The sequence below is a fragment of the Poecilia reticulata genome, linkage group LG13 (genome assembly GCF_000633615.1).
Source record: "Poecilia reticulata strain Guanapo linkage group LG13, Guppy_female_1.0+MT, whole genome shotgun sequence".
NCBI classification, from domain to species: domain Eukaryota; kingdom Metazoa; phylum Chordata; class Actinopteri; order Cyprinodontiformes; family Poeciliidae; genus Poecilia; species Poecilia reticulata.
Genome location: NC_024343.1, coordinates 4,415,791 through 4,437,803, shown reverse-complemented (window position 1 = coordinate 4,437,803; position 22,013 = coordinate 4,415,791). Strand labels below are relative to the sequence as shown.

Below are 22,013 nucleotides of genomic sequence, written 5' to 3'. Positions count from 1 at the left end.
TATATATATATATATGTGTGTGTGTGTGTGTGTAGAGAAAATATCCCTGCCCCCTCTTGCCACCCCATAAATATTTTTCTAGATCCGCCCCTGATGGAGAACATGTCTTGTCAACAAATTCTCCGATCTGAATCTTAGATCTCTGACGATCTTCCAGAGTTACCGTTGGCCTGTCGATCATTGCTCTCCTGTCACTTTAAGTGGACCGCCCTGAGATGGCAGGCCTGCTGTCGCTCCGAAGTCTTTCTGTTTTTGGATAATGAACTGAAGAGAGCTCCCTGAGACGGTCAAAGTTTGGGGGACTATCCACTCTCCCTGACAGCTCCATCCTGTTTCTTGGTCTTCATAATAACTTTTTGTTCTAAAATGTTCTCCGGCAAACTTTCACAGAACAGATATATTTCTAAAGATGTAAAATTACACAGAAGAGGACTTTATTTGTTTAATTAGGGCCACATGTGGTTCTTTGCACCTTTCTCAATGGTTCAACCGGCATCAACTGATGGCATTAAATGTAGATGAAAAATGGGACGTTTTCAGTTTAACCAAAGAATACATTCATTGAATTTCCTCAACTCATTCACAATAAAAGTGCTATAGTCTAATAGTACACTCCAAAAGTAAATCTTACCAAGTATTTTTGGTCTAGTTTCCATTGGAAACAAGGTAGTGCATTTGAAATAAGACAAAACTAACTCAGAAGTAACTTATCCTTAATATTGGTGATAAAGCATTTGTTCCAGTGGCAGATTATTTCACTTATAACAAGACATTTTTCCCATGTTTTGAGTTAAATAATGTGCTAGTAAAACTGGTATATTTTCATCAATATTAAGGAACTGTTGACTTAAAACAAGCTCATATATCTTGCTGAAACGTTAATGCAATGCTGTAAGTTAGTTTTATCTTATTTCAAGTATAGTAAGATATTTTCAGGAGAAATTAAACCAAAAATACTTGGTAAGATTGTGTGTTTTTGAAGTGTACTGGAGTATCAGTAGTATTTTTGAGCTATTGTCTTATTATTTCTTTTTTTTGTATGGGTGAAAAGATTATTTAAAAACAAAAAACATGACAATGGATACAGGACAATGTGTCCATAACATGGTGATGATTCTTTTAAGAATTAAAACATGTCTAGTTGAGATTTATCTTTATTTGAACATCAGTCCTTTTTAAAAGGGTAATCTAAAACTTTGCAGCTCTAAATTAGTTCCTTTTAGCTGGATTGATGGCAAAAATGGCTTCTGTATAGTAAACTTTGCAGACTCCTGAATTATGGGACATCTGAGAGCAACTGGTTTCACTGGATTTAACACAGCGGTGTCAGATAAAAAGAGTTGGATATCCGTGCCGCAGTTTTCTATTTGTAAAAAGATTTCCTCTCCAAAGTTGTGCTCTACTTTGTTCAAGTCACACAAAATCGCACTAAAACTCGACAAAAATTCACGAGTACGATTGCAAGGCACCACATGTGGGAAAGCTGGCTTTACTTTACATCTGCWGCAGCTAAACTCTTCTCCACATCCTTTTTTCCAACTGTGACAGACCTCCAATTTATTACCTTCAACAGACAAAGCAATGACAAGTTAAACAACAATGTTTTTGTTACCCTGCGGTGCGCCGGAATATCATTTCTGCCTGCCCTTGCATTACAAAAGAGTGCGCTCGGAAACTTAAAGGAAAACAGAGAAATCTTCTCGGCGTGAAGCCTCTGCAATCTGCGATCGCAAAACAACGCCCCGCGGTTCGGCGGAATAAGTCCCGTTTCTGCAGTAATTAGACGAAAGGAGTCACAGAGCAGCGAAATGTGAGGCAGTGTAGAAAGTCTTAGTCATGCAGCCTCATGCATTATGCACCGTTCGCAGGCAAGAACGAATTACTCGTGCTGTTAAAAGCAGGTTAGCAATCTCCTGATCCCTCCTCTGAGCTGGAGCAGCTGAACAGATGCGTTGGTATTAATTACTGCTCAGTGGGAGTTTGGAGCTCTTCCTCCTCCCACCTGTTGTGTCTCAGACCCTCGCCTCACACGTTTCTGCCAGACCMCCAGCTTAAAACTGGTCATTAACACCCGCATTCACCCCCCGCACCCYMTCTTTCTCCCTCAGCTAATTGGGTCAGTTTTTACCCCACAGTCAGCACGACCTCACACCGAGGGAAAGAGGACAGTAGGACCACCAGCGCGCCGTCTTACCATATGCCCCCGGATGACTGCAGGCGCAGAGATTAGAACAAAACAGGCACTTATTAATGCTGTTAGTCACTCKGCGCCTGCAGGTGAATCATCCCTTCTTCCATCTCAGTGTGCTGTAAGACGAAGAAGCAGTAGAAKAAAAAAAAAAGAAGCTCAATTTCATCATCAACAAATTCAAAAAGGAGGCAATACAACAGTATCCGCATTATGTTGTGCTCCCAGAGCTGCACGGGCTTGTGGTTCCTGATATACATTATATCTCCACAGCGCGTCTTTATTTTAGGACACAGCTGCTGATGAGGTCAGCCAGCCATAAAACACAGACACACACACACACACGTTCACTGTGTGCCGGCAAGGAAAACCTCAGCACGGTGGAAGATAAGACTGGGCTCAAATTGCTGTTTTGTGTTTTTTTAACGAGGACAATTCGCCCTTGCTAATCTGTTTTGCTCCTTCCCCTAATCAACTCACTGACTAATCCATTCCCTCGTGCCAAGGAGCACTGCGGTTCAGCCCAGGGCCGAGACACGCTGGCACAATTAGCAGGAGAGGGGAGACAAYGGCACGTGCCCCGGCTCTTTCACCGACATATGAGGAAGCTCACACCAGACAGCTCAGAGGCCGACGCAGTGGCAGCGGCTGAGATACAGGAGCTTCAGCCCGGATTTCTGGAGGTCCGGAGACGTGAACCTGTTCTGGTGACTGTCAGTGTTCATTATAAATGAYTGTTTTCAGTTTTAATYATCAGAATCATAAGCTRCAGTAGAGCAAGTCCTGTCTAGAGTTCCTTTTGAAGCATAACAAATGAAGCATTGACCAACTTTATGTGTATTGATGATTTTAACAGCTGCTGACAATGTGATGTGCTTAAGATGGTTTATGTTTTCACGATGTAAAGCACTTTGAACTGCTGAGCTGCTGAAATGTGCTATGAAATAAACTGATTGATTAGAACGGGCTCATTCTTGGCACCAGGAATTACTTTTTGAAAAAGTAATCCTTTAAAAACATCCATGTTTTCCATCACACTGTTCAGATTTTTTTTTTACAGTTTTCTTGTAATTTTGACAGAGTGAGATTAAAACTGTACCACAATTAGCAAAGCAGTCAAGCAAGCAGTAGAACAGCTGCACATTAACAGCTTCGTTTTGCACAAAATTACTCTCAGTAGAGTGTTTTTATATCAAAATCAGAATCAGAATAAATAAATATGAACTGTATTAAATATAACATTAATATAGGCATCATCAATATGTTGTAATATTTTAGCAAGACTAAGAAAAATTGCTACTTATCTGTTTTATAGTGAAATAATTATGACCGTTCTCTACATTTCAGCCGAGRAGCTTTATGTAAGCACCTCTATGCCGTAACGTTATTCAAGGTTACCGTAAAGACAGAGTACAGAACCGTGACTAAACCAAACTACATCCTTTCATCAGTTTCTATAACCTCCATTCAGTCTGTAAAGTAGCTGAAAACTAAAATCTGAGAGGCGGAGACGATTTATTCAGATGCTTTGTTTGCATTTAGCTAGCCATGCTACCTGCTCATGCAAGATTATAAATGAACATGAAGTTACCTTCAAACTGATTTTCTTTACTTGAAAGAAAAGCAAAAGCCTGTTCACAACAACCTGCAAAGTGTGATTCTGTCTCTGTTTTCATAAWATTTAATGACTKCTAAGAGGGTGAATACTATAGAAAATAGTARGATTGTCAGGTAAGAGATCTTAAAAAGAAACTTGAATATGTCCTAAAATCAGTATTAGTAGGTCAAAGCTTTGCAAAAAAAAAAGCCTGAGGTGGAAAATTAGCCACAAAATGATCACTGCAACTTTTATATTTTCTCAGGTAGCTGSAAGCAACATGTTTAGCAACTTTATATTAGCACAAACACATAAACAGATGCATGAGAAGTTATGTTTTAACTGGCTCTGCTTAAATTGTTCATACTTTATTTTTGTAACCACATTTGGCTTCAGAATGAGTAGCTGAAATGTRAACAAAATACCAGAATGTGTATTTGGAAGTTACAGTCGATCAACACAGTCATGCTTTCCCAAAATACTTGGATAAGTATAAGTGACCGAGTTGATATGAGCCAGAAACAACCACATCACAGGTTTGGGTTTCAGCTAAATCATGTTTGAAGATTTCCACTCTCTGCTCCTAACTCCTTAGCTTTTCACATTATCAAGACTTCCAGGTTTTATYAGAGCTTTTAATGTATTTTATATCTAAAACTATATAGTCAAGAGAGAAAACTAACAAACTAATCTAATAAAATGCATTTAAATTCCGTTATGACTTGCAAAAAAGAAAAACTAACCTGTTAATTTACTTTATATAGACAGGAGATATTATGTAAAATTGACTTTTTTTTTTAGCTTTACATCATGTTTCAATGTTATTACGTCATAAAAAAAACATACCTGGAGTGTTGCTTTGATTCTTTCATGTGTTTTTGAGAAATCCTTTAATATCCCATGGCAACCATTTAAAGGTGTTTAAACCCTTGCTCCCAAAAAACCCCGCCTGTTTCCACAAAGCTCCTCCTTAAAGCCCCAGTCTCCAGCCGAGCCTCCGTCTCACAGAGCACTTCTCAGAAGCCCAATTTCGAGGCGTCACTTTGCGAAGTCAAATGTCTTTAAGTCATGTTCGATGTATCCAGCATTTTTATAACAACTGAAGGTAACATAGCGACTTGATTGTTCTATAAAATGGCTCCATGTGAGCTCTTATATTGTCATGAAGGAGATCAAGTAACATGGATCATGCATTCATATCAACAAAAAATGCATAGTATAATGAAAAACATCTTCATAACTCAATGCATTGTGTTGTGGTTCATTGAGAAATACGTTATTTCTCAATGCAGCAYRTAGTCAATTTATCTCCAATTAGCCCCCAAACTGACAGAACATTGAAACACAGTTCCAACTTTAAGCTGACTATCATAAACAGAGCCTTACCAGCGACCTCCAGCGTTGCGTTGCGACTGATGGCCTCTCCCAGCGGGTTGCGGGCCACRCAGGTGTAGACGCCCTCGTCCGGTTTGCTCCTGCGTCCGTGAACGATGCGCAGAAAGAAGAGGGAGCCGCTGGGCAGCAGCATGCGGTGGGAGCGCGGGTCATCCCTGTCGGTCTCCACGCGCTCGCCATCTTTGTACCACTCTATGCCGGGCGTGGGCCGGCCCTCCGCCTTGCAGTTGAGGGTGGCGGGCTCCCCCTTGGAGACGATCAAGTCGGAGGGGTCCTCCACTATCCGAGGAGCACTGTCTTCAAATCGTGCTCGGGACCCTGAGAGGAAAAGGAGAAGGCTGATGTGACTCGTCCAGATTTGAAAATGTGTCGGCTACTGCAGAATGATTCAACATGATGTGAGCTTTCTCCTTAAGATATGTTGTCACATTAAGCAACTACGATTAATTGAAATGGGCTCCTTTAAGGGCAAATTTGTTTACAAAGACATCATAATCCATTTTATTTATGGTTTTGGTTGTGTGTCTTATTTATTTCCGTTTTATCTGTTGGTTTTGGTTGTGTTTTATTTTGGATAAGAGAAATGAGGGCTAAGTGGTCTTTACAAAAAATTATTAGTTTTTGAGAGGGTGAATTTGTAATATAATACTAATATCAATTTGTCATTTGATAATGGTCTCAAACTGAAGCTTATCATGACAAGCCAATTTGTCACACTGAAAATCTGCTTTTCTAGGCGACATTGGGTAAACAAAAGTTCATTATTTTAGAGGGAAAAACGATGCATTATTCTGAAAACATGAGCGAGACGAGACTTTCATTTTTATCCAGCTCCTTTTCACTGTCACAACTCTACATAAATTCTACTGTAACAAATTGCCTTTACAAATCATTAGGTGATTAGTACATAGTTTGTGTGATGGAAAAAAAAACCCACTGCTTATCATCCTAAATACCTAGTGTAATTGTCATCGGAAAACATGGTGGTGGCTGCATCATGCAGTGGAGATGCTTTCTGTAGCGGGAGCATGAAAGCTGATCCGAAACCTGTTAGAGCGGAGGAATCAAACTCCGGACTGAGGTCGAAATTTACCTTCCAGCACAATGACAGGAAACATGCAGCTGGTTGAGATCAATGCAGAACGATCCAATCAGTGTTAAGACTTAAATCCAGATCATGTGCTACGCTCTGTGTCAAACTTAAACTTTCAATTGACCAAAAATATGTGGATGTGCAAAGTTTGTAGATACGTACTCAGTTACCTGTAAAGTGTTTTGTTTTTGTTTTTTTGCAAAAAACTTTGAAAACCACAGAATTTTTGTTTCCACAAAAATTATGCACAACTTTATGTAACTGTATCTCAAAAAATCTCTATGAAATACGGTAATGTTTTTTTGGTCGTAACTTAAGAACCTCCAGCGGGTCTGACACAGAGTTCAGATCAGGCCTGACCCGCCTGACTAACATTAATTTTAGGTCTGAGCCAGACGTAAACGTGACATATTTTAATTATGATTTTACTGCTTTTGCTTTCAGACCACCAGCTAAGTAAGCAGTGTAAATCTTCCTGTTTTTAGCTGCTGTTTATCGACTTCCAGCTCCATCTTGTCGCTTGTTGCAACCTCAGGGTGAGTCAACTGCGAATCATCTGGGAGGTGTGACTGATAGGAGCGCAGCATGGTGGGGCAGCGAGCGCATTTATTGTTTTAATGAACTGCTGCACCTTACTTTCTTTCCTCAGTAACTTCAACTATCTACTCCTCTATTTAAACAATAAGTAGAGTAACGTAGCTCTGCATTGTGCCTTCTCGTTTGGTTTCCTCTGTGCTGTATGTATTGTTGGCGTACTAAGCGTGCCGTAGAAGCCCAAGCACAACCCGTCCTTCAAGTAAATAATTTAGGTCCGAACCGTCCCACGTTTCAGGTCAGGATCCAGGCTTGGGTCATAAATCTAAACTCTAGTATGGACACATTTTCAGGGCACTGTACATTCAACTTCTACTTCCACCTCCAATTTCTGCTCACATAAAGGCCCATTATGCAAAATATGCATCGCTATCCAATATGTTAAAGACAACCCGAGCATACAAATCGCGCATCTAATGTGATTTGGTAATGGCTAAACTTTGTGTGTGTGGACTCCTGCAGATATGAAGACGATAGCTGGTGTAAAGCTGGAAATTCTTAGCATTTAATAGGAGCTGAAAAGAAGCAAAAGAGGCAGAGGGAAATAGATAAGTCCTGTATCCAACTCCCCGGAGATCCATTACTATTTTTGCTTGGCTCTCGGCGAAAGGCGCTCTGCTACGAGACCTGAGGTAAGCTCTTAGAGCACGACCAAATGTCTCCAACATTGTGTTACAGTCAGAAAAAAAATGAATAATTCAAAACGGCGCTGCTTTTAGGTCGCTTCTGAGGAGCAGATGGCCTCTCTGTCTCTCTCTCTGTCACTTTTTTCTGTTTGAAAAAAAAAAGGAAACAAAATGGTCACTGTACCAGTGATTTATTAAGCTGCTCTGTCTGTGGCATTAAAGTCGGCGCATGATCCAGACTGCATGAAAATCCCCCCCCATTATCATCGCAGAGGAGCGGTGGAGAGCAACCTAATGACACACATGCTGCCATTAAATTAGACTTAAACCGGAGGCATTGGGAGAAATGTGCACTTTTGCTAAAAGCAGATCTAAGCCTTTTTAAAAATAAAAAATTGAGCGATTTGATCCAGGCAGGCCGGCAGTCACCACCGAGGCAGAAACCCGAGGTAAACATCTAAAGAGCGATCTAAGTGCTCGCAGCTGACACTCCTGGGTCACAAAGCAGGACAGCTTGAAACAGCAGCGCGGGCCGCGGATGAATACTAATCGAGCCATTAAAATGTTCTATAGCACCTTCAGGGCATCCTGGTGTAAAAACACACCGCGTTTAACAGGAGCAGACGAGTCTAAATTGGCAACCTGAGAGATTATCTTCAGAGATATCATTACGGGATTTCAGCAAGGTGGATGTGAAGCTGCTGTACTTGGCACATCTGAACATATATATATATGTAGATTTGATTTATTTATTAGAGTGTCATGCAGGGATGGTATGGAGCCCTGCTTACATAGACTAACAGGAGACAACGCATCAAATATAGCTAAAAGGATGTCAAGACGGCCATCAAACAAGCCTCTCTAGCATTATAAAACATTAACACAAATTAAATTGCACAGCAAGAAAATGTACTAAAGAGGATATTACAAAACCCCCATTCGATAAATGTCGCTAAAACCAAAAGTCTTTAAGCACTAAAACATCTAAAAATAAAACAGTAGTGACATGAAGTACTGTATTTAAATTGAGGTGAAGTGTATGTAAACGTCAATGATTATTGATTTTCTTGTGAAAGCTGAGATAATTTACATCATTCTTCAGCATATTTGAACAATAATGCAGTTCTGACGACTCTCCCCACCATTATTATTAGGTAATAAACACCTAATAGCTGTTTGCCAACTGACAATAAACCCAAGAAGAAGACAACAGCGATGACTTCACATGGAAATGTGGCTAGGCTCTGGAAAGTGCTGCTCACCATCCTGCAAACCCATTGGCCAGAGGATACAAACGATTCACAGGGTTTTCCAAATCAATGTTGCAATGCACTGATGAATCTGGATTTTTACTCAACTCTAAGTCTTAGTAAAAGAAAMACCAATCAAAAAGTTACACCGCACATCTCTCTGATGATAAAAATGTAGTAGATGTCACAAAACCCTCAATACTCAGTCAGCAGGTACAACCAACCAAAACACACCCACAGCTACAATGAAAAATGTAGAAAGGCAATCAAGGAATTGTTAGTAAGGAATTCTCATCTGAGCAGCATCTTCCCTTCAGCACGTTCACATCCTCTAACGTACCAAAAGCAATGTCAACCAATCTGTACTAAGCTAGCATGTTCAGTCGTACGAGCACTTTTGCTTTTCTAATGTTGATTACATGAAGTGAGAAGTACCAGAATGCAGCAGAGCACACGTTAATGAAATATTCATCCTGGTTGTCTAAACCTTCCACACAGGAACTTTTTGGATTGTTTTTTTCTTCTAAAATGGGCTGTCAGTTTTTGAAAAGTCACCTCAGTCATTTCGAAAAGGTACGAAGCAAGAGTGTGCAAACACACATACAAACTTTTTCCTCCATGCGCCACATGAATGTCACTCCAATTTTTGTAATGTTGACTCAATGGAGCCTGTGTGCTCAACTGCAGCCGCCAGAGCACGCTGGAACGGGACAGGATGAAATATTCATACCGCTTTTCTAGACCTTCCCAATGTAACTGGAGCAAATGGGTCACTTTCAGCCAACACAAAGCGTCATTTCACAGCTATTGTGACACTCGGAAAAATGTACTTCCTGCACATTTAGGGGAGGACGGGAGGAGGGTGGGGGGGGTGAAAAAAATGTATTTTGGGTCACTATGAATCATGAGGCGAACACAGTTTGGCTGCCATGTCGGAGTCAATGACAGCACAGCTCAGGGATACTCCCGAGGGCTCAGTTTTAAATTTTAGATCTTTATGCCAAGTGCGAGAGGTCGTTTTCCTCCCACCGACATTCTCCAAAGTCACACAGCACTTTCTGTGCAGCAGCTCCTTTCCAACTCACTGCAACTGGAAATATCCGTCACGACTAAACGCGGCACATCTCTTACAGTAAAATGAGTGAAACGTTCCGGTTCCTCACTGTGCACGTCTCTTAAGGGAGGTGTTCTAGATCAGCAAATATTTTAATAACACAGTTGCCTGGCATTTATGCACTGTGGTTCACACTATTATTCTAAGAACAGAGGCAGTATATGAGTAAGTGACCCTGATTTCAGACGCAGTCCTAAAATTAAACTGTAATCGTTTAGACAATCAGATATTGGTGGGTGGTTTTTAAAAATCACTGCCAATTTTCATGTGCAAAGGCTTACAAAGAGTTTTGGTACACGTTATTTTTAACAATGCTTATCAAAGGAAAAGGGTTTGTCACCTTGTACCTTTCACAGTGAAACAGAAAATGTTTGAAATCCTTGGCGGTGTTTATTCGACCTGCTTTGGAGTCTGCTCAAAAAAACTAATTGTCTCTAGAAAGGCTAAACAAACGCTAGTTATTAAATTATGGTACGTTAAAAGCAAAGATCTAAGTTTAGCTGCTTAGCAAAGCAGCTTTCTCTAAGTTTTATCCACACATAAACAGGAAGAATCACATTGAAGAATGCATAGAGTTGAATGATCAACAGTGGATTTAAACAGAGGAAACATTGGAACATTCGTTTAACTCTTCAACAAACTGCTTTCCATTGAAACATCATCAGCAGAAGCAAGACGCAGTTTTACTGAATGTTACAGCTAGTCAAGATATAGCTTTAGAAACCCCAGGGCGCATTCACACCAGCCCTGTTTAGTCCACTTTAGTCGAACTCTAGTCCGTTTTTCTAGAAAGTGTGAATGCGCAATCCAACTCTGGTCCGCCTAAAAACCTAGAGTTCAGTTTGCTTACAGTGAACTTTGGCACATTTCGAATGCAAATATGGATGCAAGTGGACAGAAGACCGCTCCAAAAGCAGGAAGCGAATAAACACAAAGGGCATTCTGGGTAAATGCAACCAAAACAAACGCAAGATGAGTCTATAAAGCTGCCAAAGTCAAAAGCGAAATAATACTACGGCTAAAATCTGATGTCACTCCATTTTTGTTTACATTTTCTGAAGAAGGAAGTTGAGCATTCGTCTTCTTCAGAGATTCTATGCGCTGTTTCCTTCCGTAGTTTTTGATGTAGCGCCATCACAAGTGAGGGAGGGAACCGTTTTTTTCAACTGGTTTTGTGTGAAAACAAACCCCAGCAGCTGAAAATGTAGCAAAACGAGTCTACCGCACCATCAAGTGTGAAAACACCCGTAGATAAAGCTACGTGCATTTCATGCAACGCAAAATCTGAGTACAGCAGAAGCTTTCTTGTCCGTATTAACAGGATGTTCAGCAGAACTCCAGTTGGACAAACGTAGAATCACTCAAACACTCCCTGAAGAGCTGACTTTATGCATGACTAAAATCAGAGTGATCCCCGAACTGAGATTTATCACGTAATGAGACTTAACTAAATAATTGTGGAGTCTTTTCTATATGACTGTGCTGTTATATTTGTTGTAGTCATGTAGATAAACTTAAATTATACACAAGGTTTTAATAGTTTATGAAAATTTTTCAGCAAAAGTAAATGGTTTGCACAAATGAGATCGACCGTCTTCTACCAACTCGGAGTTGTGTTTAGGTCCGGTCGATAATTCTCGGCGGCTTTATCATTAAAACTGATCTTTGACTTTCATTTAAGCGAGTTATCCTAAATATGTGAGTTACATTCCCTTAAGCATCAACAGACATCAACTAAGGGCAACAGAATAATTACACATACCGATTAATACGATTAATACCAGCAGGTCATTTTAATTTTGAATTTTTTTTACATCCACACCTCTAGCTGCTGTGGCTGAAGCTCCGTTCTGCTGCGATATTCAGCTGCGTGTGTGGGCAAACACAGAGAAATCCTTGTTGATTTCAGTCAGCTTGAGAAACAGATATATTACCATGTCTAATTTTTTTCTGCTTCAATTATCTCTGATGAGCTGAAGGAGACTATAAGTATCTTGTGAAAAAAAAATCAAAAGCTGTGAAAATGCAAAAGTGGTCTAATGTATGAGGGAAAACTTTTTTTCTTACTCTGTAATCATGAATGAGTCAATAGGCATTTACTACAAATACAGCGATCATTACTATAGGCGCAACAGGGTGCATTGTAAAGAGAACAGAAAAAGAAGAAGGGGAGAAAAAAAAAACGAATTAGAAACAGCTCCAAGCTGACCAAAAGTGACAATCAACAACCTGCTCCCTGTGAAATGTGTGCAATCAGTGAGCAGTCCACGCCACTTTGCGCTCGGCAGAAACACATTTTCTTTGTGAGAGGGAATATTTTCACAGTAATATTCGGTTCATGACAGGATGATTGTGGTGCTGCACTTGAAAGCACCTTTCAGCTAAGAAAGAAACCCCGTCAACCCTGCAAGTGTCACGGGCGACGATGGAGATCTCCGTGAAGGTGTGTGTTTAGTCGGATCATGAGCACGGCCCATTAGAGCCCGAGTCGGGCCTCCTCGGAGATATCTGAGGGCAAATGGGAATTTGGAGTTTGACTTTGTTTTGTCTGGGGGGTGGGGGGGAATAATAAAAAATTGAATCTGTGCATTCTGCTGTGAAATGATTTTTTTTTTTTAAAGTTTACAAGGGATGAACAGGCAGGGAAGGACATTGATGGAATACGACTCCCAAAGTACCACTTAAAGGGCATATATTATAAATTTTACAACTTTTTCAATTGCCGTCAGGCTTTCTTGCTTTCTGTTCTAATATTTACTTGCATGAATAGAGGTGACAAATATGTCGAAATGTAGGAGGGAAAATATGTGAGCAGAAGGCAGCCGAGAGTGAGAGAGTTCAGTTTGGAGAAATACCCAACAACGCACCGTCCACCCAAAACAACGTAGTGACTGCAAAGTCTGCGGCTTGGATTTGAGTTCATTAGATATACAGTGACTTAGGAAGTGAGGAGAAGAAACGTTTTCTGAGATTAATAGTTTGGAGACTTAACAAATGTATTAGTGATTTTTCCAGGTTGTGCAAATCTCACATGTCTCCACATTATCAGCCTGTTTTGCTCATGTATGAGAACATCGTCTTTGAAACTACTCAAACTCTGCAAGACTGATCAGTTCCAGATTTTTTAAAAAGATTATACTTGAAATTCTGGACAAAAAGTTGTATTTCACATACGCCAGAGAAAAATAATTTTGTTCTTTTCTTCTTCTGACTATGTCCAAGTTTCTTTTGGACAATATTCTAGCAACTTGCCAAGCGCCTTTTAGTGGGGTTTGGTTTCTGTCTGGCTGCTCTAACATAAAAACTTTATAAATGGAGTGTGTTATCAATAGCTAACCTTCTGGATGGTTCTGCCATCTTCACATGGGAACACAGGAGCTCTGCGTTCTTGGCCATCTCTCTGACTAAGGTCCCTTATCCCTAAAAACTCAGTTTAGTTGATAAGCCAGACCTAAAGAGGGTCCTAATGGTTCCCAACTTCTTCAATTTTTGAATAGTAGAGACAGCAGCATGTTGTCGGATGCACTTCAGCTGCAATTTAGGTGATTGCAAAGGTTTGTTGATACTTAAGTACATTTTTATAAACTTATAAAATGTCTAAAAACATGTCTTCCTTCTCACTGTGGCTACTTTAAACTCAATTTGATATTAGAGTAATGTCAAATTACTCTACATAACATTTGCAACATAACATTTTTTTAAATGAAGGGGTGTGAATACTTTTGATTGTAACTTCCTCTATGTTTTTAATTGAGACATCACTTTAAAGGTTTCTCAAAAAAAATATTTTAAAGCTTCTTATCTGCTTCGAAAAACAATAAAAAGACCAACTACTGTTTATTTCTGTTCAATTTTTGTAATCTTTTTGGGCTGTAAGGTACGATTTAGGATATTTTTATTGAACTCTCCTGAATTTCAAAGAATTCAACATAAGAGTGACCATTTTAAACTGGGAGCTTCGCCGTTAAAAGACATCCATTAAACGGCTGCCTTGTATTAAACTCTCAAGTACAGAAGTCCTTGTTAAGCTCCTGCAGACAAAAGACACTTCATTTCTGCGCTGTTCTGTCAGCGAGGACGAGTCCATGAAGAGCTTTAACACAGGATAACGTCCAGGAGCAAAACAGAGTCATGATGAGCCATAAGAGTGAATGGCAGCAAACCTTGAGCTGCCACGCAGACCAAAAGAGTCTGATGAATGAGAATGCGCCCCACTCTCCACACTCTCAAGGCTATCTGGAGAGAAAACGAACATGTTGGAGTGGAAAGTGCTTCTAAAATACAAATACACTAAGCTCTACAGTCATTTTCATTCCAGGGAGGAATAAAACAAAAAACAAAAAAAAAACACTGACTTAATTTTCTTTTGTGTGCTTCTAAGTAATATAAAAACACCAGCTACCAGTATTCATTCTCAAATATTTAGCACGTTGTGTAGTTTTCCTCCCATTTATTTAAGGCAACTGTAAAAGAAATCGGAGAGTCTCGCAACGACAAAGCGAAAGCAAATTAAAATGATTAAACAGCAAATTATTGCAAAGTCAAAAATAAGTGGTAAAACAACCAGCAAACTGAAACTTGCTAAAACAGAAGCTGTGCATTTTATGGTATATATTTTTTGTTATTCACCCCCAAAAGAAGGTAAAATTAAATCCAAAAAATTCCTACAATCTGTGAAATAAAGTCACAGGATATTGATACATTATGGGGTCCTGGACTTTGATCAGAGATTTTCTTCTCTTACGAAATAGAGGAGTATCAATGAGTGACTCTGCGGAGGAGTCTGCAGTGTCTGTATTGTCCGGAGTAGCTGGCTAGTCTGAGGTACAGCATGTAATCACAGTGTCATTCTCTAGACTTCTTTCCTCTTTTGATCCATCTGAAAGTCCATTTTCTTTCAAACATAAAAGAACCACGCGCCTTAAGATGCAACTTACACAAGAGTACGTGACATGAATCAAACTAACGGCCTGCACCAGCCAATCACTGGATGACACTTGTGCATCTTGAAGTTCTCCTTTTTAAAAAAAATAAATAAATAAAAAGTGTGTTGTGTAGCTAGAGTTTAAATGAGCAAACAACTTTTCATTCTCACCAGTCTGGCTGAATCAAACATTTGCCCGTTCTGAAAGTCTGGTACGTTTGGGGGGAGTTGTAAATGTGCAACTGAAAATTTCTGTGGATCAGAGGAGCAAAACTCTAGTCCACCTAAAAAAACATTGGTCTGAACCAAATGCTGGAAGTGGACGGCAATGTAGAACAATGTGGACGATTCAACCCAAAAGAAACATGCATGTAGCAAGTCTGGCGAGACAAGAGGCGCACGGTCACATGGGGAGGCAGGATGAGTTAGAAGCTCTGATAGAAACAAGGTCAGATGAAACTTCAAAAAAAGTCTTGCACAAAGGTGAAAAGTACCCAACAATTTATAAAAAGACAAGATAACTTAGCAGAAGCGGTAGTCCACGAAACAAAAAGGACAAGTTCACTTGTTATGAGGAACTAGAGGCCATTCTTCAACGCCACCAAGGAGAAGGATACATGATTGAAAAGGTTAGTTTTTTGACAAGCTGTATTGTGACGGCAAACTTGAACAGGTAGCTACAGAATGTCAATCAAACTGACTCCCCAATCGTGACGATTCAACCAGAGGAGCAAAACTCTAGTCCACCCAAAAAGGCAAGTTAGCAAACAATCAAACAAGTTAGCAAACAATCAAGCGACATTCACTCTGTGACCTACAAGGTTTGACTGAACTAAGTTTGAATTTTTATTTTATTTTTCAAGTCTAGATAAAAATGGAAAAAGATACCAGAATGGCAAAGAGACTGAGCCATCCATCCTCTTCAATCTACAGAATCTAGTTTTAAATGTATCCATTAATTTATTCATGTTTGACCTCCCACGTATCTATCATCTGGCCTGTCTTTCTTTCCTTCTTTCAGACGGTGGTTTATGTTGGTTAATTATTTAAAGCCTGAGCGATATATTTTATTCACAGATGAGAAAAATTGTCTTGAAATAATATTGATATACAGGAACTCTGACAGCACAAGCAGGTGTTGATTTCCCAGTGGTGGAAAGGAGAAATAAGCAAATAAAAATCTCTATATTGAACAATTTATATCTTTTACCCTCTTATCAAAATCTCCCACTTGAATTACTTGTCGGTTCATTGCTCCAAATAATAGCTCTGTCTTATACTGTTTGCTTAAAGTGATGATTTCTGCACACTTAAAACGGCTTCAGGTGTCAAAATATACCACGGTCTTCAAAGGTTTTATCATATGGTTCCTTTGACTTAGTTTTGCTTTTGTTGAAATGCCATAGAAGTGTGACTGCAACTTGAGTTTTCTCTGGTTGTTTTCAGGGTACAGCAGAATTCCCTCCCCCACCTGTTGCTTTGCATTATGTAGCAGCTAGCTAAAGCCAGGCTGCTACACTCTGTCCTTTTTAAACAATCGTATAAATACTGTAATACAATGGTACGTTTACTAAAGTGTGCCACTCTCATGCCAAAGATGTGCTTGCTGAGATTTGCAGGTTCTTTCCTTCTCTTTCAAATTGTTTTGGAAGAATCTGTAGTGAAAGTATTTTTAGCAAACTTTGAGCTCATTACGTCCGTTGTGAAGATTAAATGCTCAGACAGTAATAATTGAATCTTATCTGTAAGAATTCCCGTATTTATTCAGGGAAAAAAAAAAAGTAGGAGTAGAATTTCGGGGAAAAAGTGGCGTCTCAGCTGAATAAAAGCCCATTAGAGTCTCCGCTACACACTGATAGACAAGTTATCGCATTGGTCCTAATTGCAAAACTCTGACACACACCCACATGTTTGCTTGCGGCGTCTCTTCGTGTCTGCCTCATTGAACACTCAGCATAAGTAGGCTAAGAGCTACGAGGGAGATCGAGATCACGTCTTCCAGACCCGTTTTGATTCAGGCCCTTCTCCGGCTCCTAGCTGGGGCGTTACATAACAAGGGGCAGGAGCAAGGGATTCTGGGAGCATTTCATTAATTAGTATTTACAAATATTAACCCCCATCTCCTCCCTGGAGGGTCGGAGCACACTCCGTCACGCTAATGCGTGAAAACATGAGAGCCGCGAGAAGAGAGAGAGTTTTTTTTGTGTTTTGTTTCAGGTCTCTTCGCCTTTCAGCGACTGCCAGGATCAGGGTAAGCCAGAAACAAGAACGTAGACCCGTCTGAGATCAGCTTCTTATCTGTGAGGGGAAAAAAAAACAACAACAACAACTTAGAGAAAGCTCAAAGTCCAACTTTACACGCAAGTGAAACGAGGAGCAGAAGGCTGGCAGCGCGCCTGTGGGGATGGTGGCTGTCTGCTGAGATTTCTCCACGTCTTTTTCAATTTCAGCTCATTTACATATTTGAAAAGGCCAAAAAAAAAAAAAAAAAGAAATATTCAAAGACTTCTCGTGACATTGCCAAGTAATCTCTGGGGGGAAGGGAAGGAAGGGGGCATTAATTTGAAGCAGCAAATTTCATTTTTACAAGGGGGGTGAAAGCTAAGTTTGATTCATTCTGGCATCAGCCCCTAGTTGTTTAAACGTAACCGTCCTCCTCGTCTATCATCTCATCTTCTAAATGAAATCATCAACCCACTGTACCAGAAAGTGGAGGGTGGGGTGGGGGGAGTGAGCCTACGTCTACATACGGGCAACGTGACTCAACGATGAGGCACGTTGGACGATTAAGCAGAATCGTCTGAGGTAGTTTTTCAAAAAGCAGAGCTGTATGTTTAGCAGGTCACCACAGGGAGCGAAAGGACACAGAACACCAGCTTCTTTTAGTTCCCCATCCGCTGGATCTGAACCCAGCTCAAGCAAAACCACACTTCAATGAGATTTGGTATTTGTGTGCGAATGAAAAAATAGCTGAGCTGCCGTGTTGATTTGTTGTTTTCCTTACAATCACAAAGCATTTTTATTATTTTGGAAAACTGCTTGGAGGGGAAAGTTTGGAGACTCGTGCAGAGCAGGCTGATTGGCAGAACGCTAACATAAACAAAGTCCCGTCTTGTTATGCCGAGTAATACCTGCCACCGTCTCCTCTGCTTCCCGACAGAGGTCTCGAAGTCGGTGCGAATCCTCTCCGTTCAAGTGCTCCGTGCAAATTACACACATTACGGACGGGAACGAGCGCAGCAACAGCGGTGATTGCCACTCCAGATTAATGGATGTAGGCAGAAGGCAAAGGGTGTTAAAAGTGGCTTTAATGTTAAGAGATAATGCAGATTTAACCCTGAGAGTGATGGACAACAGTAATACACCTCTGAACCTGCTCAGCTGGTGGAGGATAACTGGTCACTTTATTGTTATCAGGTACACCGATGCTGAACCACGTTAAGCTTTCATGATGTAGATTTGACAGTGTCTAGATTTTAGCTGGGGGAAAAAAAAAAAAAAAAACTCCAAAGTTTGGGCCATGACAGCATCTCACTGTGGGATTTTGAGATAATTTGAGCTTTACGACATTATCCTGCTCAAGGTAGGCAATAGAAGATGGTGGTTGGTCACCATAAAGTAGGGCGGGGTGATAACTCCATTTTATCGATGAATTGAATCTTCTTGTTGTTGAAGATTGCTTCTTTTTTTTAAAAATCTGGATTTTTTTCTCTTTTTCCATCAGTGCACTTCTTGGGTTTCCAGTGAGACATTAACCCACCCAAAATCTACCACCTTATGTTTTACAGCTTGTATTTATTTCGACTTTGGATTCAGGTCAACTCACAGGAAGAATCGCTTAAAGAAAAGACTTTTTTTAACATACGTTTGGGCATTTGTACTTTTTAGGGGAAAAAACAAAGAAAAATGAGATGTTCAAATTGGAAGCAAGCTTTGGTATTAAAAAAAATCTGATTTTATTTTTTAGCACTAAGATGGCCATGGAGATGGTCAACACTCAGGTAGGCGGTCGCATTTAAACGAGGCACAAATGCTCCCCATGTTGTGATTTCAGGGATGATATTCTGCATAACCTGATTGTAAGAAGCAGTTAACTGAGCTGCAGTGGCCCTTCTATCTATGTTTTCATTTCATCCTGCTTGTTCTTTTTCTTCCACTCATCTGATTTTTACTGGATCTTCTCTTGCTTTGGACCATTTTCTGTAAATACAATGGAGAGTTGAGCATTGGACCTTCAGATTCTGACATGCTCCGACCTGCCTGTCTGCATCGTTTTTCAGCAAGTTGCACCTTCACAACATCTAGGTGCCTAAAAGCATCGAGTTGCTGTCATGTGACCGGTTTAGTCAGAGCTATGTGATTCAAATAAAGACAAAAATAATGTTTGAAAGTGCTGTTTAATTAGCTGGGCTATCTGCTCTGGTAGAGTCTGCTTTCAGCTGCTTCTAAAGCAGTGTGACCCAACAGGAGTGATGGGGTGACATTCCTTCAGTCCATTAGTTTTACAGTTGTGTGTTTCCTGATTCCTAAGATATGTTTAAACAACTAAATACCAGTTCTAAAATGGTAACTTTTTCAAAAGCAAGAACAAGCCATATAGGATGTAGACTGGTATCTACATCCTATATGGCGTAGATGCCTGTGGTTTAAAGAAACTTTCACATTAGCAAAAGGGTAAAAATCTGTATGACAAATAAACAGATAACTGCAGTGTTTGACTCACCAACCAGAGCGAGTCCTGTACCACAAAAAACAAACACCTGCCTTATACATTAGTTGCACCCTGAACAATTTCTCTATTGCTGCTTAGCATGTATAATCAGCATGTATAGTTGCTTATTTTAACTGGCTATTATAGATTTTGTCCAATCTTCTCCTTATTGGGGCAGCATTATGTATGTTCTAGCCACGTGTCAATTTAAAGCACAATAAAGTAACTGTGTTGCCTTCAGTTGCTATAAAAGTGCAATATATATATAAAACATGACTTTAAAAAAATGTAACGTCTTGAAATTGACATCTGTCTCTTTAAGAAGCTCCTGCTCTTTCCCACACTCTGCCTTCAATTCCTTTACCGATATCCTGTTTACAACAAGGTTCTTATGAAGGTTTGACTGAGAAGCAGTTTGTATGCGAAGCTCAACAGTCGCGCAGTTTCACCATGCTAACTGCTGCCACTAGTCTGAAGGAACTGAATGGGAAAGTCAAACAGGGAGAGGTGCTCCGTGAAACTGGAGCTCCAAGGAAGAGCTTTATGAAAACCGGCGGGGCTTTATGAGAGTAAGCCTTTAAGCAACCCCCAAATGGTTGCCCTGGGAGATTCAAGGATTTTCTCAAACATGTATGACAGAATCAAAACAACACTGAAAAGGAAATAACATTGTAACATGCCATAAAGCTCATAATATCCACTTAGTGCAAATTTTACAAGCTACTATAAGAAGGTTAATTAGTCCGTTTCTGCTTAACAGGTTTTTGTAATTTTAAGCAAAGCCTTCTTTCAGCCAGCTGCCCAACAGTGTGCAGCAGCATGTTGTGAAGTGGCAGGACTCCATTGAAAACACTGATCACTAGCACATTTCTATACAACGGCTTAAAAACGTAGGAACGCTTTGACTGGGAATTTTGTACAAACCAACTAATCCAGMTAAAGTGGTTTAAATACATTTTCAGTTGAAACCAAAACACAGTATTGTGCATAATTTGAGAATACACACACACGCACACAAACATAACAACTCCAATCTTTTGGATTGTTTTTTTTTTTTCATTTTGCATTTGGATTAAGGCTTGGATTTTAAAGCTCTTATTAAAGCAATGGTTAAAACGTTTAATCTCCTAGTGGAAGGCAACCAAAAATGAGCTTTTAAATGCATTTTAATAGTGTATTTTCATACACTATCAAGAGGGTGGGGGAAGATTTTTTTTCTTTTTTTGGGTCAGTGCCACAGACAATTTACGCACATCTGCACTGAGGGGAGAGCTAAACCGTTTCACTTTTTTTTTTCTCCTTCCTCTTAAGGGCCAACTTCGATGTTCAAAATGTTAATTTGCTTGGCATTCACTAGCTGCATTTCTGCATTATACAAATGAATTCATGTGTGACATTTTCTCTTTTTCTGATCCGTTTGAGTGGGGAGGATGTGCTCAGCTCCCGCAGCTGTCAGGGGAGAGCGTTGGAAAAACGCTGCTAAACACAACATTTACATCCATCTGGAGAGACAGAAAACACGATAAGACATGTCACCCAGCCTGTACTATGAGGCGCGTCACGCCATATGGGCTGTGACTGCTCCTGTGTATGGGTGCGTGCGTGTGTGTGTGTGTGTGTGTGTGAGAGAGAGACAGAGAGAGAGAGAGAGAGAGAGAGAGAGAGAGAGAGAGAGAGAGAGAGAAAGAAAATAGAGTATTTTCTACATAAAATATTTACCTGAAGTGATGGTGACGATTGAAATAATCACAAGCAGGAAATTTTCAAAGTTCATCTCCACACTCTTCTGGATCCAGATCCCTGGGAATCTTCAGTCATTGAAGTAACGAGTAGGTTTAAAAAAAAAGAAAGAAAAAAGGGGACAAATTTGCAGACAGAGACTCAGCTGGAATATTTCAAGCGAGTTAAAAAAAAATAAAAATAACCCCGATAAACTTTGATATCACTCACAGCAACCTAAGTCAGCTGCGGGGTCAGCAGCAGCAGAGGCAACATCGCCCCAGAGGAGCAACCTAATAACTAAACTCACTCAGCAGCATCACTTCTCCGCTCCCGCATGGCCACACACAACACAAGCACCGACTTTCTGGTAAGGATGCTCCTCCTCTGCCGCTTCCGAGAGCCAAAATAACATTGAGACTAATCTCTGATAGAGGTCCGGTTGTAAGAGAGAAGACAGGACCTCCCTCCTCCTCCTCCTCCTCCTCGTCCTCCCCCGAACCCCCGCTCTTTATGCGCTCTGCTCCGGCCAGCTGCAGGTTGAGCGAACACGCTCCGAGGGGAGCAGCGCACTCCCAGCTATCCGCAACAAATCCTCCCCAACCTCCAGGACTGAGCGCTTTAAAGAGACAGACACAACGAGGCAGCTCCGACAGACAGGGGTCCTCGCGACACAGGGGAACCGTGGATTTTGATGATTTGGTTATCGTTCAAATGCTCTTTGGGGGACAGCTTCATTTCAAAGGCAGAAGAGTTGTACATAAGAATAAAAACATATTGCTATAAGAATGAATTTTTTATA

The 22,013-nt window shown here is 40.3% G+C and overlaps 1 protein-coding gene across 4 annotated transcripts in view; it reads right to left on the bottom strand.

The window, feature by feature from the left end:
• LOC103474211 (roundabout homolog 2) overlaps positions 1-21,826 on the bottom strand; it is a 101,346-nt gene extending 79,520 nt beyond the window's left edge. For 3 of the 4 annotated variants that reach the window (XM_008425015.2, XM_008425017.2, XM_008425019.2), the window contains exons 1-3: positions 21,522-21,826; positions 21,212-21,300; positions 5,172-5,498 (exon numbers count right to left, since the gene is read on the bottom strand). In XM_008425015.2, coding sequence (XP_008423237.1) covers positions 5,172-5,498; positions 21,212-21,300; positions 21,522-21,550 — 445 coding nt within the window. In that variant the 5' untranslated portion in view covers positions 21,551-21,826. The remainder of the gene's footprint in view (positions 1-5,171; positions 5,499-21,211; positions 21,301-21,521) is intronic. The other variant, XM_008425016.2, reaches the window with a different exon arrangement.
• Between the last annotated feature and the right edge of the window lie 187 nt (positions 21,827-22,013).